Genomic DNA, 14,685 nt, shown 5'->3' with positions numbered 1-14,685 from the left:
ACAAAGGATGGGAAAGACGGTTGCCTATTTTTTAGGCTGATTCTTTTCATGAAGCCCTGTCTAATGGGGACACCCTTCCTTTGCTGAAACCTCAAAGGGGTCTCAGCCCCACAAAGACACTATGCACTGCCTGGTCCAGTGCTTTGTCTCCCAGACTCTGCTGAACTAGGGCTTCATCTGCAAGACTTTCTCGATCACTTCCTCCCCACTATCACCAGCAGAGTGAAACCTGGCAGCCTCTTCTGCCTGCCCACACGGTCTCTAGTACAACCCTTACCACACTAGATGTGATCACATTTTTTATCACACCCATCTTTCCCCTACTAGACCCGAGGCTAGTCCCCGTGGCTTAGCTGTTATTTTGTTTTGCCAGACCCTCCACCCTTAGCCCAAGGCTTGCCACATGAAGATGTTCAACATCTCTGTATTGAATGGATGAATGAGGGAGCGAATGAATAAATGAACCCCTGCTCATGACTGTCACATTTAAAAAAAAATTTCAGGGGCGCCTGGGTGGCACAGCGGTTAAGCGTCTGCCTTCGGCTCAGGGCGTGATCCTGGCATATGGGATCGAGCCCCACATCAGGCTCTTCCGCTATGAGCCTGCTTCTTCCTCTCCCATTCCCCCTGCTTGTGTTCCCTCTCTCGCTGGCTGTTCCTATCTCTGTCAAATAAATAAATAAAATCTTTAAAAAAAAAAAATTTCAGATGCTCTTACCAGGTACCAGGTTCAGCTTCATAGATGAGCTCTGGACTGAATGATTAGCGGCATTGGTGAAGTGACAAAATACATCCAGCTTTTTTGGACACCAGGAAACGGAGCTTGCCATGAAATTGTATTTGTAACACACTCGCTTTCCATTAACTTCTTTTTCTGAGATAGAATTATTGAAAGAATCAAGTCACAAGATGAGTTTCCAAAGCACACATTTTGTTAAAATGATCCAAACTTTCCCAAGGCATGTGCCACATTCATTTCTGATGTGGTTTTAAAAATGCCCCAGCCTAGAAGTAAGTCAGCCCACACTTCCACGGTACCCGCCTAAAATTTACCTCCACCATACATGACGCCATATCTGTGCCCAATGAGGTTGAACAATAACACCTTGCAGCGTCCTTCTGCTCCGTCTGCCTATCCAAATCCCGTAATGCCCTGTGCATTTCCCCTGTCCTGCCTTCAGCACATTGGTTTAGCGTCACCTCTTTAGGGGTCTGTCTCCTCCATGAGACCGTAATGTCTTGGCGAGAAGGTACCTGGTCTTATTTATCATTGTATCTCCCAATGCCTAGCTCAGTATTTGGCCCATAGGGAGCACTGAATGCAGGCATGTTGAACACGGAATGTTGAAATGCTTAAACACTCCAGTACCCGGACGGATTCTGTATCCTCCTATCACACAGCCTTCTCTAAATTCTCGTCTCTACTAGGTCCTGCTTTTCTGAATTTTCAGTGTTCTTCCGATGTGCATTGCTCAGTTTGGAAATTTAACATTATACGGATCATCCTTTATGACATGAACACTTCCTGCTAGATGGTAATACATGTGCCCCAACTCTAGTGTCCCCTTTTTATTGCCTACTGTGCTGTTTCGCAGTGAGTGTGTCCCCACGAATGGTTGTTCAAATAATGAATGACCTTGTAAATCCCTAATGAAGGTGTCTCTGTTTTGAGATTTAGGGTTGTGAGCTCATATTTGGTTGACCTTAATCTGTAGGAATCTTGAGGTTTTCTGGATTGAGGGTATATTCTACCTTAGAAGACTTGATTTTTTTTTTTTTTTTTTTTTTTTTGGCCAGGTACCATTGGGTGCTACCCATGGACCACTTTATGTTAGTTACTCCTCAGTGTGGAGTTCCCAGGCCACAGAGGCAGAATAAATTCAACCTCAAACCTGAGTGAGAGCAGGACAGTTGTAATTCTCAGGGGAAATTTTTGCCCACCCAGAGATGAAGCCAACATCTTAACTCAGGCAGACAAATTTTGTTTTTCTGCTTATCCTCTTCCCGAGTGAGCATGTCACTCTTTGAGGGTCCTGACAGTGTGTTGGTGACGTGGGGTGCCTTAGTCACTGCATAGGGAGCAAGAGGTTTCTTTCACACCCTTCAGAGCCTTAAAACCCAAGGTTCTGGGTTGCCTCGGTGTCTTAGTTGGTTAAGCGTCTGACTTCAGCTCGGGTCATGATCAAGGTCCTGGGATTGAACCCCATGTCAGGCTCCCTGCTAAGCTGGGGGTCTGCTTCTTCCTCTCCCCGTCTCCCTCAGATAAATAAAACCTTAAAAAAACAAAACAACACCTAAGTTTCTGAGTTTCTCACACTGACTGATGCCCTCCGAGAAGCCCCATCAGTGGCTAAAGCATTTCTATTTTGCTTTTTCTTTATGTTTTTGGCCCTTGGTTATTTCTCTCACTTTATTGGATGCTCAGCCGTTCATTTAAGAGGATTGTTGTGGGGGTTTTATAGCACGCTGACTCATAGCACGGAGGGAGGGACCACCAGAGTACCTGACGTATTGAGGGAGCAGAAGGCCTGTGAAGATGTCTTAACACTGTCTTCGACAACCTCCACCAAAACCCATGGGCTCCACCCTCACAGACCCTCAAATTCTGCCACAAACCCACAAGCCACGGGCTACACAGCAAAACAGAAGGTAAAAAGTTTCATGAGTTTCCTTCCGTTACATTCTCTCTCTCTGACACAATCCTCGTGTCTCTTTACCTCTCTTTTAAGAGGAAATTTTGAGACTCCACATGAATGAAATAATGTGTCCTCACCATGCAGCAATTAGTGTCTTACCTGCAAGAAAGGATGAGGAATCCATTTGGAAAGTTACTTGGTAGTCTTTGTCCTCCTCAATGCAGCACCTGAAGTGACGGGAACCTTTGCACGGAACGGTAGCCTCCAGAGGATCCACCATGATGTCCGGCTCTAGAGGCAGTGGGTGAACGGTCACATCCTTCATCGCGATACTGTACGAATTCTTATGTCTAAATATGCAGTGATAGGTTCCTGTGTGAAAGGAAACAAAAATGAGACGGAATGTGATCACTGCTCCAAAAAAGCGTTGGCTGGGAAGGTTAAGAAGAGGCTGACTTTTCTCTGTCAAGGACGGGCAAGGGCACATCACACCTTCCTGGACACTGGACAAGAAAATGTTTGATCAACTCTCCTCCTGGGTTCTCTATGTATTTGAAGGACTAACCCATTGCCTAAATATTCACTTACTTTTAAATAAAATTAAGTGGCTTATCTAAAGTTATACAGCCTGTAAGGGGTGGAATCACATTTCTTTCTTTCTTTTTTTTTTAAGATTTACTTATTTATTTAAATAATCTCTACATCCTGTGTGGGGCTCCAACTCAGGACCCTGAAATCAACAGTTGCGTGCTCTACCAACTGAGCCAGCCAGGCGCCCCTGGAACTGCTTTTCCAACCAGATTCCCATACCTACTCCAAGGCTCTTTCATTAACCCACGGGGAAAATGGGAATTTTGGTGTGTGCTGAGCTGAGGAGTTCTTCAAAGACAGCTGTCAGCCAGATGGAGCTTTGTGGTGGCGTGATGTCCCTTCACCCCACCTGTGAGTGAGTAGGCATTCCAGTTCCAGGGCACTGAGACACAACCAGAGTGTGGAGGGGGTAGGCTGAAATCCTTGAGAGAGCTTCCTCTGTGGACCCTGGAGCTGGATGTCGGATGTCTGACTCCCATCTAGAAAAATCTAAAGACGAGAGGCTGGCCGGCCTTTCTGGAGGACAGAAGGAAGGCGGCAGCAAGAGTGGCCTGTGCAGCCCATGCTGGGTGAGGCAGAGTGGGCTAAGCATGCCCGTTGGGGCAAGCTTCTAGAAAGGACCTTTTCCCAGTGGACTTCCTGCCAGGGTGTGTCGAAGGACGAGCCACCACCTGAACAGCTGCCGTGGGGACAGTACAGAGACATTATAACAGCACCTACAGTTGAGTAAGACCCTTTGACCTTCTTCACATTCCTTCTCTTTGCCCCAACTCTGGAGGACCAGAGCTGCAACCTAGCCAGAGGGAAAGCGGGTAGAACAAGGACAGAGAACAAACCCCCTTCTATTTCTGTTGGGAGGAAGGGAAATGTAAATTCAATATAAAATAAAAGTGTAGTTAATTTAGATGAGAACAGATTTTTTTTAGTACCCAAGTATGGGACTGTCAAATAGCTTATGTTCTTGGAAAAGCTCCTCCTCGGTTACGGCTCCTCAGGAGGAAAGAGCAATTGGACAGTGTTGGAATGAGCTCAGCACTGGAGAAAAATACTTGGTCTCCTGACTGTACCCTCCCAAGGCCCCACAGTGACTAGCTATCTGTACAATGTTGCCTAGGCCTTACATGAACAAATAAAGACCTGGGACTTGTGGGGCCTGGACTGATTAGACTTACACTTAATGAAAGGCTTCAGAGTGGAGTGGTCAAGGGTTGGCCAGACAGGCTCTGTTTCTCCGTGGCTCTGCCATTTACCAGATGTATAACCCCGGATATTTTATTTACCCTCACCGGGCCTCAATTTCTTCATCTGTAAAATGGGGACACTAGTAACACTGTCCTCTAGGTTTATTGTTTTTGTTTTTTAAGTTATTTTTATTTATTTATTTGTCAGAGAGAGCGAGTGCACAAGCAGGGGGGGTGGCAGAGGGAGAAGCAGGCTCCCCGCTGAGCAAGGACCCCCAAAGTGGGGCTCGATCCCAGGACCGTGGGATCATGACCTGAGCCTGAGCTGAAGGCGCTTAACCAACTGAGCCACCCAGGCATCCCCTAGGATTATTGTTTTAAATGAACTAATCCACTCAAACACTTAGCAGAGCGCCTATCACATATGAAGGGCTCAATACATGTCGGCTATTATATCAAATTCTCTTTTTTTCCCTCCAAATCGTTGCATTTCTTTCCAACATGAATAACATGTAGAGATAAATACGAAAAGCAAATGTTCCTTTCTTTGGAACCAGACATATAAATCCTTTACCTAGATTCTTTCTTTATCACAATAGGGTGAAAAACTCCTAAAAGTCTGATAAAACTACTTTTAAAAACAATCCTCTTGGGACACCTGGGTGGCTCAGTCAGTTAAGCGTCCAACTCTTGGTTTCGGCTCAGGTCACCACCTGAGATGGAACATGGCGTGGGGTTCCCTGCTCAGTGGGGAGTCTGTTTGGAATTCTCTCTCCCTTTCCCTGCCCCTTCCACTTGTGCTCTGTCTCTCTGTCTAAAATCAATCAATCAATCAATCGATCTTTAAAAATAAACAGCAGGGGTGCCTGGGTGGCTCAGTCGTTAAGCGTCTGCCTTCGGCTCAGGCGTGATCCCGGCGTTCTGGGATCGAGCCCCACATCAGGCTCCTCCGCTGGGAGCCTGCCTCTTCCTCTCCCACTCCCCCCGCTTGTGTTCCCTCTCTCGCTGGCTGTCTCTCTCTCTGTCAAATAAATAAATAAAATCTTTAAAAAAATAAATAAATAAAAATAAAAAATAAAAACAAACAGCAAAACAACCCTCTTCACTTCACGGCACAGCACAGGCTCTTGAACCGGAGAGCCCCGCTGCAGTCCTGACTCTGCATCCTGAGATGGAGGATCCTAAGAGCATTCTCTCCGAGCCTCTGTTTCCACATCTGTACAATGGAGATTGCGACATCTCTCCCTAAAGAGCTCTTGCGTGAAGTGTGGTGGCACAGGTGCGTCCCAGGACAGCCCCCCCAGGGACGGTCCCTCTTACAGAGTGTTCCCAGGGGTCCCGGGGCAGCATGGCTGCAGAGAAGGGTCTGGGGTCTCGCACCCACCGTTCCACTCCCGGGTCGCCGTCTTCACTGTCAGCACCGACTCTGTTCCAGCAGCAGACCTCCTCGTGGTATAAAACTTTTGGTGTATTTTAATTCCAGCAGAAGTGTTCCAGTACACCTCATCATAGCTACTCACATCGCTGATGCACTTTATGGAAAAGTTTTGTCCCTCAGAAACAGAAATTGGGTCCGGGGTTATTGTTAGGTTGGCTGAAAGAATGCACACAAAACAGACAAAAGAAAAACCAACAACAAGCACAAGGTTTAGTCTTTCTGGTGACATCGACACACGAGTGAAATTTAAGACAGAGGCAGAGAGCACGGGCCATCCTGACTCCACCGGTGTCAATGCGGGATGGGTACCTTGCGGCTCCTGGGCTTTCTTTGATTCTAGGCTGTTCCCGGTGGTGTTCTGAACTGTACTCATTTTCATCTCCTGCCTTGGAAACTCGTGCACTTCCCCTTTGTGGCTGGAATTATCTCCTGATGATCGGCAGGGCAAAAGGCGGCAAACTTAGAGCTGTTGACTTAACCCAAGCCCCCCTCCAGCCTCTTCCATGCCAAATGGCTCTGTTCTTGTAACTACGCCATTCTCTACTCCTTTAAAACATTTTTTAAAAATAATACCATGTTGTATTTTAACTTCTCTCTTTCTATACCTCTTCTTCATCAAAGTGTGAACCCCTCAAGAGCAGGACTCTGTTTTCTGTGTCTTTGCATCCCCAGGACTTAGCACTGACTATAGTACACAGTCAACACTTACTAAGCCGAAGAGTGATTTCTGGAACAGCATTTACAGTAGCGGGGTCATAGAACTTACTGCCCAAATGATTATACCAGGCCTGTCGCGGGCAAAGTGGGAGGGACAGGTCCCCTACCTACAAGTCTCTCTGCATTTACTCCTCCTTATGAGAATGTCCTCATGCATTCATGAGGAATTGTTCATCAAAAATGATAACAAGACCCTTACAAAAGCAAGAGCTTATAGGAACAGTCCACTTCTTTTTTTTTCCCCTCTGCTTCTATCTTTCCACCTCTCTTTGAGCATGTCATTGACATTTCAAAATGCCATTCCCTTTTATCTCCTAGCGGTGAACAGTTTCATGCTTTGAGCCCACTGACACCGGCCTGTTTTTCCCATCAGTGTAAAATCTTGCTCTTATCACCATCAAAAGAACTCAGGCCTTCCCATAGGGCCCTTTAGAAGCTGGGATCCCAACATTCAGATACAGTCCCGCAGGCCCCTCAGCATGGATGGCTGTGTCCCTCCCATGGCCTCACTGGCTGTAGGGACCTGGTGTGGAGCTGCCTCTGTAAGGCTCGGTGGTTTCTGTGAGTGGAACGTGGGAGGGTCATGGAACCCTGAATCTGGTTCTCTTGAGTCTCACACGAGGTCCCAACTACCAGACCAGTGGTTTCAGTGAAGGCTAGACATGTTTCTATGACAACCGGAAGCCCAGCTGATCAATACAACACTTGAGGTGGGTAACTACTGTCACTATAGAAAGCTGCAAATTACACAAAAGACCCACGAACTCGTCTATAGCGATGATGTTCTCGGATAAGCATCATCTTGATCTTTGTAAAAATGCTACGTCCCGAAAGCAGCAGGTGTGGACAAGAGTCATTAGTAGTGTTGTAATTAACCCTTTCTCCTGATTGTTTGAGGGGGTCTGATGATTGATCTAAGTAGTTCGTTTTTTGTAAGATGGGGAGAAAAACAAGTGTGACTGCCCCTATCCTTCTTTCTTCTAAAGACTTCATCTGAATTCAAATGGGAGAGAGGGACATCCCCCTCTGTCTCCCTCTTGTGATTTACCCCAAGCACATTCCCACTAGCTCATAGATATTCCCAGGGGATTGACAGCCCTTGGCTTGAGGGGCAAGGCTAAAGATCCCAGTGAAGGAGTCCTTACCCACAGAGGTGAATGTCACTTCTATGTTCTTACTGCCTCTGGCTCCGTAGGTGCTGACGAACTCGCACGCATAGATGACCGTCGTTCCAGCCGACCCGCTGGGACACTGGGTTCCATCCGCCCTGAAGGTGTATCTGCTGCAGCCGGACTCCAGGTCAGTTTCAGGGCTGCCTGCAGTGACATAAGCAGTGCTTTCGCTGTCACGGTTGGCTGACTCTTCGATTTAGGGGCAAAGAGGCCCAATCAGTGAAAAGGAGTTATTATTTAAATCAGATCTCTTTTTTTTGGAGAGAGAGGATTGTACGGTGGTTAGGTCTGCAGACTTGGGAGCTACCACTTACTAGCAGGGTAGGGCTGAAAAAGTCACTCAACTGCTCTGTGCTTCAGTTTCTCCAGATGGAAAATGGCCCCGGATCGTAGTCAGGTCAAATGAGTTCATATACAGAAACACTTAGAACAGCACCCAGTCGGGGCCTGCCCTTCACACAGACCATTAGTGATGGTCACTGGGGTAGGAAAAATTAAAAATTAAAGAGAGAGAGAGAGAGAAGTAAGATGTTTGGATATGATTTCAACTGCAAGGAAAAAAGATGTCAGATTATTTAGACCATTATTATTGGAAGGAGAAAGAAGCCTGGAACATCTGATATTCATCTCATTTGAGAAATGTTTCATCGCAACTTGTTCCCTCTTATTAATCTCTATGTTTTCGTGGAAGCTTCAACTTCATGCTTTCTCTGGTTAGCAGGAGTTTCCCCTTCAAAATACCTCCTCTTCCAAACTTTCCTTTTTATTCCCAAGATGCCATGCCACCTCGCCATCTTTCCTTCTTGCCAGTGGCTCTCTAACTTCCTCCTGTGACGTTCTCCTGTTCCAGTCCCTCCAGTCTCTCTCCTCCAACCTTGCCACCACCATGTCCTCTTAAGGCCTTCCAATCAAACACTGTCGATCTTCCAAAAATCAAGGAAAAAGAAAAGGTCTTCTGACCAACTCCAACATAAGTGCATCTTTTCCAGCCTTGGCTGGATGATCAATGATGTTTGAAATATTTTGACTGTTATGTAACCAGCTTTCTTCCCCAGTCCTCACACACCGATTTCCACCTCTACGCACTTGATTGGATGAGCTCCTGGCTCGGAGGCACAGGCTTCATCTCTAAGGCTCACCTCACCACTTGTTTTTTGAAAACCCACTTCTTCCACCTTTCCTGGGACCTTATTCCATCCTTTTTCTTTCCTCTCCCTTGGGACTTTAATTTTCCCTTGTGTTCTTTCATATCAGCTGCCAGATCTACCCAACCCTTTCCTTCCTAGAACAATCCTTCTCTAATCTAAAAGCTCCTTTATCCACCACTGCCTTTTCTTCCCCTCTCCCTACCACGTGGGTCTATATTCGCCACCTATGGGCTCTCACTTCCATCAAACCAATGCGATTTTCCTTTTTACCCCTAAATGCCTCCGCCAGTGTTCCTCTCTCCCATATCCAGTGGTTTCTTCTCATGCTCCCCGGACAGCAGCATCTCTTTCCATGGGCCACCTTCGTTATGGCTTGGCTTCCTCGATTCCATAAGGTCTCTCCTGCTTCTCCTCTCCTCATCCCTCCTTCTGAAAAAGTCTCCTTCCCAGGCTCTTTGCCTTCTCTTCCCTTCTCCAATGTCAATAATCCCTTTACCCAAGCATTGTGATAGTCATGCTTTCCTTAGTTTTTTCTCCACTCTCTCACTAGACAATCTCATTCACATCCATGGCTCCTGACTCTATCTGTAAGACAAACACTCTTGTTGGAAATCTAGAAGCAAATTCCCAAGTGCTGAGCTCACAACTTAGGTACCTCCAATTCAACATGTTCAGTGAACAACCGCCCTTTCTTCTCCCCAGACAAAGGCTTCACATTTTCTGTTTCTCCTCTTGCCACTGGCAGCTCCCAGAATTAAGTCTCAAAGTCATCTTGAACTACCTGCATTTCCTCACATTCCACTTCCACTCAGCTGTAAAAGTCTTCTGGTTTATTCCTCTGAAACATCTCAGCACTGTGTTACTCACTCCAACCCATGGTCACTTGCCCAGACCTCATTTTCTGTTATCTGCCAATTATACTTGATTATAACTGGATCTTTATTTTCAGTTGTGTGCCCCTTCGATCTATTGGCTACATACCTTAAACACTGTTTTTCTAAAGTTCAGCTCTGATCACCTGACCTCTCTCCTTTCACCTTTAAATCTTACCATGGTGTACAAAACAAGATAGACTCCCCATAGTAGGGTATGTGTATTTATTCAATGTCAATCTCCCTCTCTACCCTTTATCTCATTCTATACCCTCCTCTTAAAAAACACACCATGTCCTGAGCCTTCAGCGTTCGCTATAGCTTCATGCCCTCATGGCTGTGTTCACACCTGGAACATTCTCCTTCCTTCTTCCTCCCGTTGATGCTTACTTATCTTTAGAGGCCCAGCTTTACTGTCAAACTGATGTGCAAGACGGTGAGTTTTCAGAATGAATAATATAAAGAAATGTGCAGAAAAAATGATAATGAGGAGTAGAGAGGAAACCTCTAAACCACTAAATACATTACGGAGGTTGAAGGAGGGGGGTTTTCTTTGGGAGACTTGAGAAGATTTCAGAGAGGAATGGAGGTTTGCTCTAGGTCTTGAAAGACAGAAATGGTGGCTGGAGTGTTCTGGGGGTGGTTGTATGTGCGAATCATAACTCCTTGGAGAATGTGGTGTTCCAGTCGCCTGCTTCAGGAGCTGGGGCTGAGTGGGGGGGGGGGCGGGTTGGTAAAAAGCCCCTAATCCCATCCATAACTCAAGTGGCTCCACTATGGTCTGCTATGCATATCAGACATATGGTTCTCAACCAGGAGTGGTTTTGCCTTCCTGGGGGACATTTGGCATCGTTCAGAGACAGTTCTGAGTGTTACAAATGGGCTTCTACTGATATCTAGTGAGCAGAGGCCAAGGACGCTGATAAACATTCTACGAGGCCCAGAACAGCTCCCCTCAGCAAAGAATTATCCAGCCCGGAATGTCACTAGTGTTGAGGTTGAGAAACCCAGCATCACACAACCATACAAGACTTTGCTTCAAGAAAGAGTCTGCAGTGAAGTCAGAAAACTACTGGTGTGAACAAAAGCACAGAATCTGTGGCTTGCTGTTCAGGGGACAAATGGCGGGGGGTGGGGGAGCAGGGGAGCTACGATGTTCTGTAAGGAGGACACCTGTAGGTCCAGAAAGGCTCCAAAGAGACGGTAAACTCAGAAAACAAAAGCAGGAGTCCTGATTGGTAGCATTCACGTTGTATTTCATCTAGTACCCCAGCACCCCAGTACCCCAGGGTTCTGCCCCTCAGGTCCTGTTCTAGAAAGTACTGAATGAGGGCACGTATTGCATGGTGCGCTGGGTGTTATACGCAAGTAAGGAATCATGGAACTTTACATCAAAAACTAGGGGCATACTGTATGGTGACTAACATAATATAATAAAAAATTATTATTAAAAGGAAAAGAAAAAGAAAGCACTGAATGCAGCTAGTAAGTCGGTGTTGGGCTTTCTGGGGAAGAGATGGCATGCGATCACAAGTTCGCTTCTCAAGGCTAGATACCCTCCACAGAAGATTTGCCACCGTGCTGAGGAAAAGTGGGGGATGGGTTTTAAAGCTATCATCATTATCAGAAAACAGTTCTTGCGGCAGACTCAGTGTATTCAACTCCGTCTTAAATGTTTACATTTATCATCGTGGTTTTTTTCCTCCTCACAAAAGCTTTATAAAAATCGGTACCATTATCACTATTTAACAGACAGAAGTAGGAGTCAGTGAGGGGACCAGCCGGTCCTGGCTGCATCAGGAAGCGGACACATGGCACAGCCAGGATTGTGGCTTTTCAGGACTAGGTATTGTCTTTGTGGAGAGTGTGGGTCTAAGGACAGAACACTTGGCTCAAGTCCTTTCTTTTCCTTTTATCCAATTCCACGGGCATCCCCACAAGGAGAGGAATCACTATTTAAAATCGGATTTATCCGTGGCTCGTTAGGAAGACATAGGAGCACACAGAGTAACACCAAGGAGGAGAAAGAGCAGGCCTGAGGCGGGCATCCCTTGCTCCTGTCAGGGAGATTCTGGGCCACACACAGAAAGCCTCAGTGTCTCACGTGTAAAATAAAGCATTGGACTAAATGCATGGTCCTCACACCTCTCTGCCCGATAAAATCTCCTGTGAAATTTAAGAAAATATGCCACTGCCTGTGATGTGGAGAGCACAGGCAAAAGAAATGCAGATAAAGTTAGATTTCCTTATAACCTGCAGCCCATGGCAGGCAGAGTATACCCTTCCTCCAGGAGCTCCCCATCTTCATGTTAATGCCTTGCTAGAGGAGAAAACCTTAGCTTGACAATAGTCAGGCCTCCAGGATCCTGTAAGTCTTCTTTAACATATGAAAATCCTTTTGGAAACTTCCTTTGTCTTTACTTCCCCCAACTTCAAAGTGTACAATCAAGTGCCCCTCACGACCCCAGTGCAGCCATTCCTGCCCAGAACTACCTCTTAGCACCAAAAACCACGCAAGAATTCTTTCTTGGCCGTTGGCTGGTGGATCCCACTTCAAACCACATCATCTGGAGCCCACGTGCAGCGATCCTGACGTCACTGCTCTAGGCTAGAGCCCTGACAGCTGGTCTATTTAATAAGCCCCTGGGGTGGCCCTCATATGCAGCCGGGATGGAGAACACTGCCTCTGAGGACGCTGTGGACCCCTTCCAGATGCTTCTCTACTTAGGGCTCACCTCAGCCCTTGAAGCCAGCCTGCCTCTAGTGGCACTTCATCAAGTGCCTCAAAAACCACCGGCTGATCTCCCCTACTAAAGAGAAACTAAAGAAAAACTAAAGAAAATCTCCCTGCTTCCTATCTTACCAATGCCCTGTTCAGCTGCAAAAAACCCAAACTAAACCCAAACAAAACAAACCCATTTGAGACAGCACGCAAGCACACATGGTAACATACGCTTAAACATTTCAGGGGGGCAATCAGGAAGAAAAGGAAGGGGACCACGGCGTTTGAAGCTGTTCCCTCTCGCGTCTCCTAAGGTCACAGCCAAGAGGGAGCTGGCACCCTCTTGTAAAGATTCAGTTGTTTTACGAATACTCCGCGTGATCATGGGCCTCGGGAGTACGGTAGGCGGGGCCACGAAGAAGTGAATGACCTCATTTGGGAAGTGCTCTAACTTGTGGGCAAGGAGGGAATTAAGGCTCCGTTAGTTTTTATCATCACACCGCATGACAGCTACAGTGAGACTACAAAGTCTGTTGTGTTCATTCCCCGCAGTCTGTCAAGCTAGCTAGTACTATACCGGGCCGGCTACGTGCTGCACGAACAATAGTAACCATTACCGCCTCTACTCTTACTATTACCGATACTATGACTTTGTGCCATTACCATTTATAATATTAGCTGCTGCCCGATGAGTTGAAAAACTCCAGGAAGCACTGCCCCCTCCCCATTCGGAAAAGACCACCCTCTTCACGCTGGAAATTCTGCCCCTGTTGGTTACCTTCTTTCTGTCTTATCCCTTGTGTTTTGAAAATGAAATGCATCTGTGTCTGAGATGAGGCGCTCCATTCGGTTTCTCATGCTTTGGAGTGAATTATTTTGCTAGATTGTCTCCTACTGACCTGAAACAATGGGTGCTAAAGAACCCGTGGAATTTAGAGAGAGAGAGAGAGAGAGAGAGAGCTTCAGAGCAGGGGCTGCGAGGGGAGGAGGAAGGCTAGGTGCCGAGAGGGCAGAGGCTAAGTTCATCAGAGAAGGAACAGAGAGTGCAGATCCCCAGGCGGCCAGCCCTGCGGCAGGAAATCCATTGTTCTGTAACCGGGCCACCCGCACTGGGCACCAGGAAGGTCTGAAACAGCGGTGGCCACAGAGAGGTCTCTGAGCATCTGTACTGCAGACTTCCTTGTTCCTCTGCCAGAGGGCGAGGTTTTCACCTCTCAGAGCTCAAAGTGTATTAAGTCAGTACCAAGGGAACTTTGCAAGGTCTTTCTCCCATCTGGCAGCTCCTCCAGGGTGCCTTCACCTCCTCTTCCTGGAAAATCAGGGAAGTGACTAAATGTATCATGTGTCAACATTTTCAACAGTGACCAGATGCCTTTCCCATTCTTTGGAGTTTTTAAAACAAAATACAGATGCAGCAGGTGAAATTGCTTTGCAAACAGATGGGCTCGGGAAAAGTTGCACGTAAACTAATCATTATTTTATTTATTTTTTTGTCACTTAATATAGCCTGATAGCCAAGACTTTGTACCATGAAGCCTTACCGCACTGATGTATTTCACGGGTAAAGCCACATTTTACTTTAATGGTTTTTTTGTGTAAAGGTGAACACGTAAAGCTGTCATTTCTTAAGGGAAGGATTGGATCTTGTTCTGTGAAATTTCTAGACAAAAAGTCTTCCTCTTCAGAACAAACTCTGCCAGACCATCCCACCAGCCCTGGCTCCTCAGGCATGGCTAAAAGAGTTTTGCCAAGGCAAACACTGGTCTTGTGAAATCAGACCTGAGGTAAGTCTGTCTTTATCTTTCTTTTCCTTTTGTGACAACTTAGATAAGTCAGTGTAGACCTCAATTTCCTTATTTGCAAATTGGAGGCAAAAAAATGCCTGCTTCAAACTTGTGATCAGGGTTAAATGTGCTCAAAAGTGATCACATATTTTTAAAACATTGGTTAATCATAAACTGTTATACAAAACAGAGTCAGTATTGCTCTTTTAATTTATTATTATCATTCATCAGTATAAACGGGAGGGTGGAGAACTTCCAGTAATATCTCAGATCTAAAAGGAAGCCAAGCAGGATGAGAAATTGACAGTGAACAATTGAGAGACCAACGGGTCTACACAGGGACATTAACACACACACACACACACACACACACACACACACACACACACACACACACACTAAAGATACAGAATTAGGTGATACA

General features: G+C 46.3%; 1 protein-coding gene across 4 annotated transcripts in view; it reads right to left on the bottom strand.

The window, feature by feature from the left end:
• Window positions 1–14,685, bottom strand: part of ADGRF5 (adhesion G protein-coupled receptor F5) — a 100,395-nt gene that overhangs the window by 14,616 nt on the left and 71,094 nt on the right. For 3 of the 4 annotated variants that reach the window (XM_045801823.2, XM_087857044.1, XM_045801832.2), the window contains exons 11-15: window positions 7,709–7,879; window positions 6,156–6,275; window positions 5,793–6,002; window positions 2,796–3,008; window positions 719–874 (exon numbers count right to left, since the gene is read on the bottom strand). In XM_045801823.2, the coding sequence (XP_045657779.2) occupies window positions 719–874; window positions 2,796–3,008; window positions 5,793–6,002; window positions 6,156–6,275; window positions 7,709–7,879 (870 nt within the window). The remainder of the gene's footprint in view (window positions 1–718; window positions 875–2,795; window positions 3,009–5,792; window positions 6,003–6,155; window positions 6,276–7,708; window positions 7,880–14,685) is intronic. The other variant, XM_087857045.1, reaches the window with a different exon arrangement.

The sequence above is a fragment of the Ursus americanus genome, chromosome 29, assembly GCF_024610735.1.
Source record: "Ursus americanus isolate L20-20 chromosome 29, mUrsAme1.1.p, whole genome shotgun sequence".
NCBI lineage: Eukaryota > Metazoa > Chordata > Mammalia > Carnivora > Ursidae > Ursus > Ursus americanus.
Note: the sequence above shows the minus strand (reverse complement) of the source record. Positions and strands in the feature narration are given on the sequence as shown.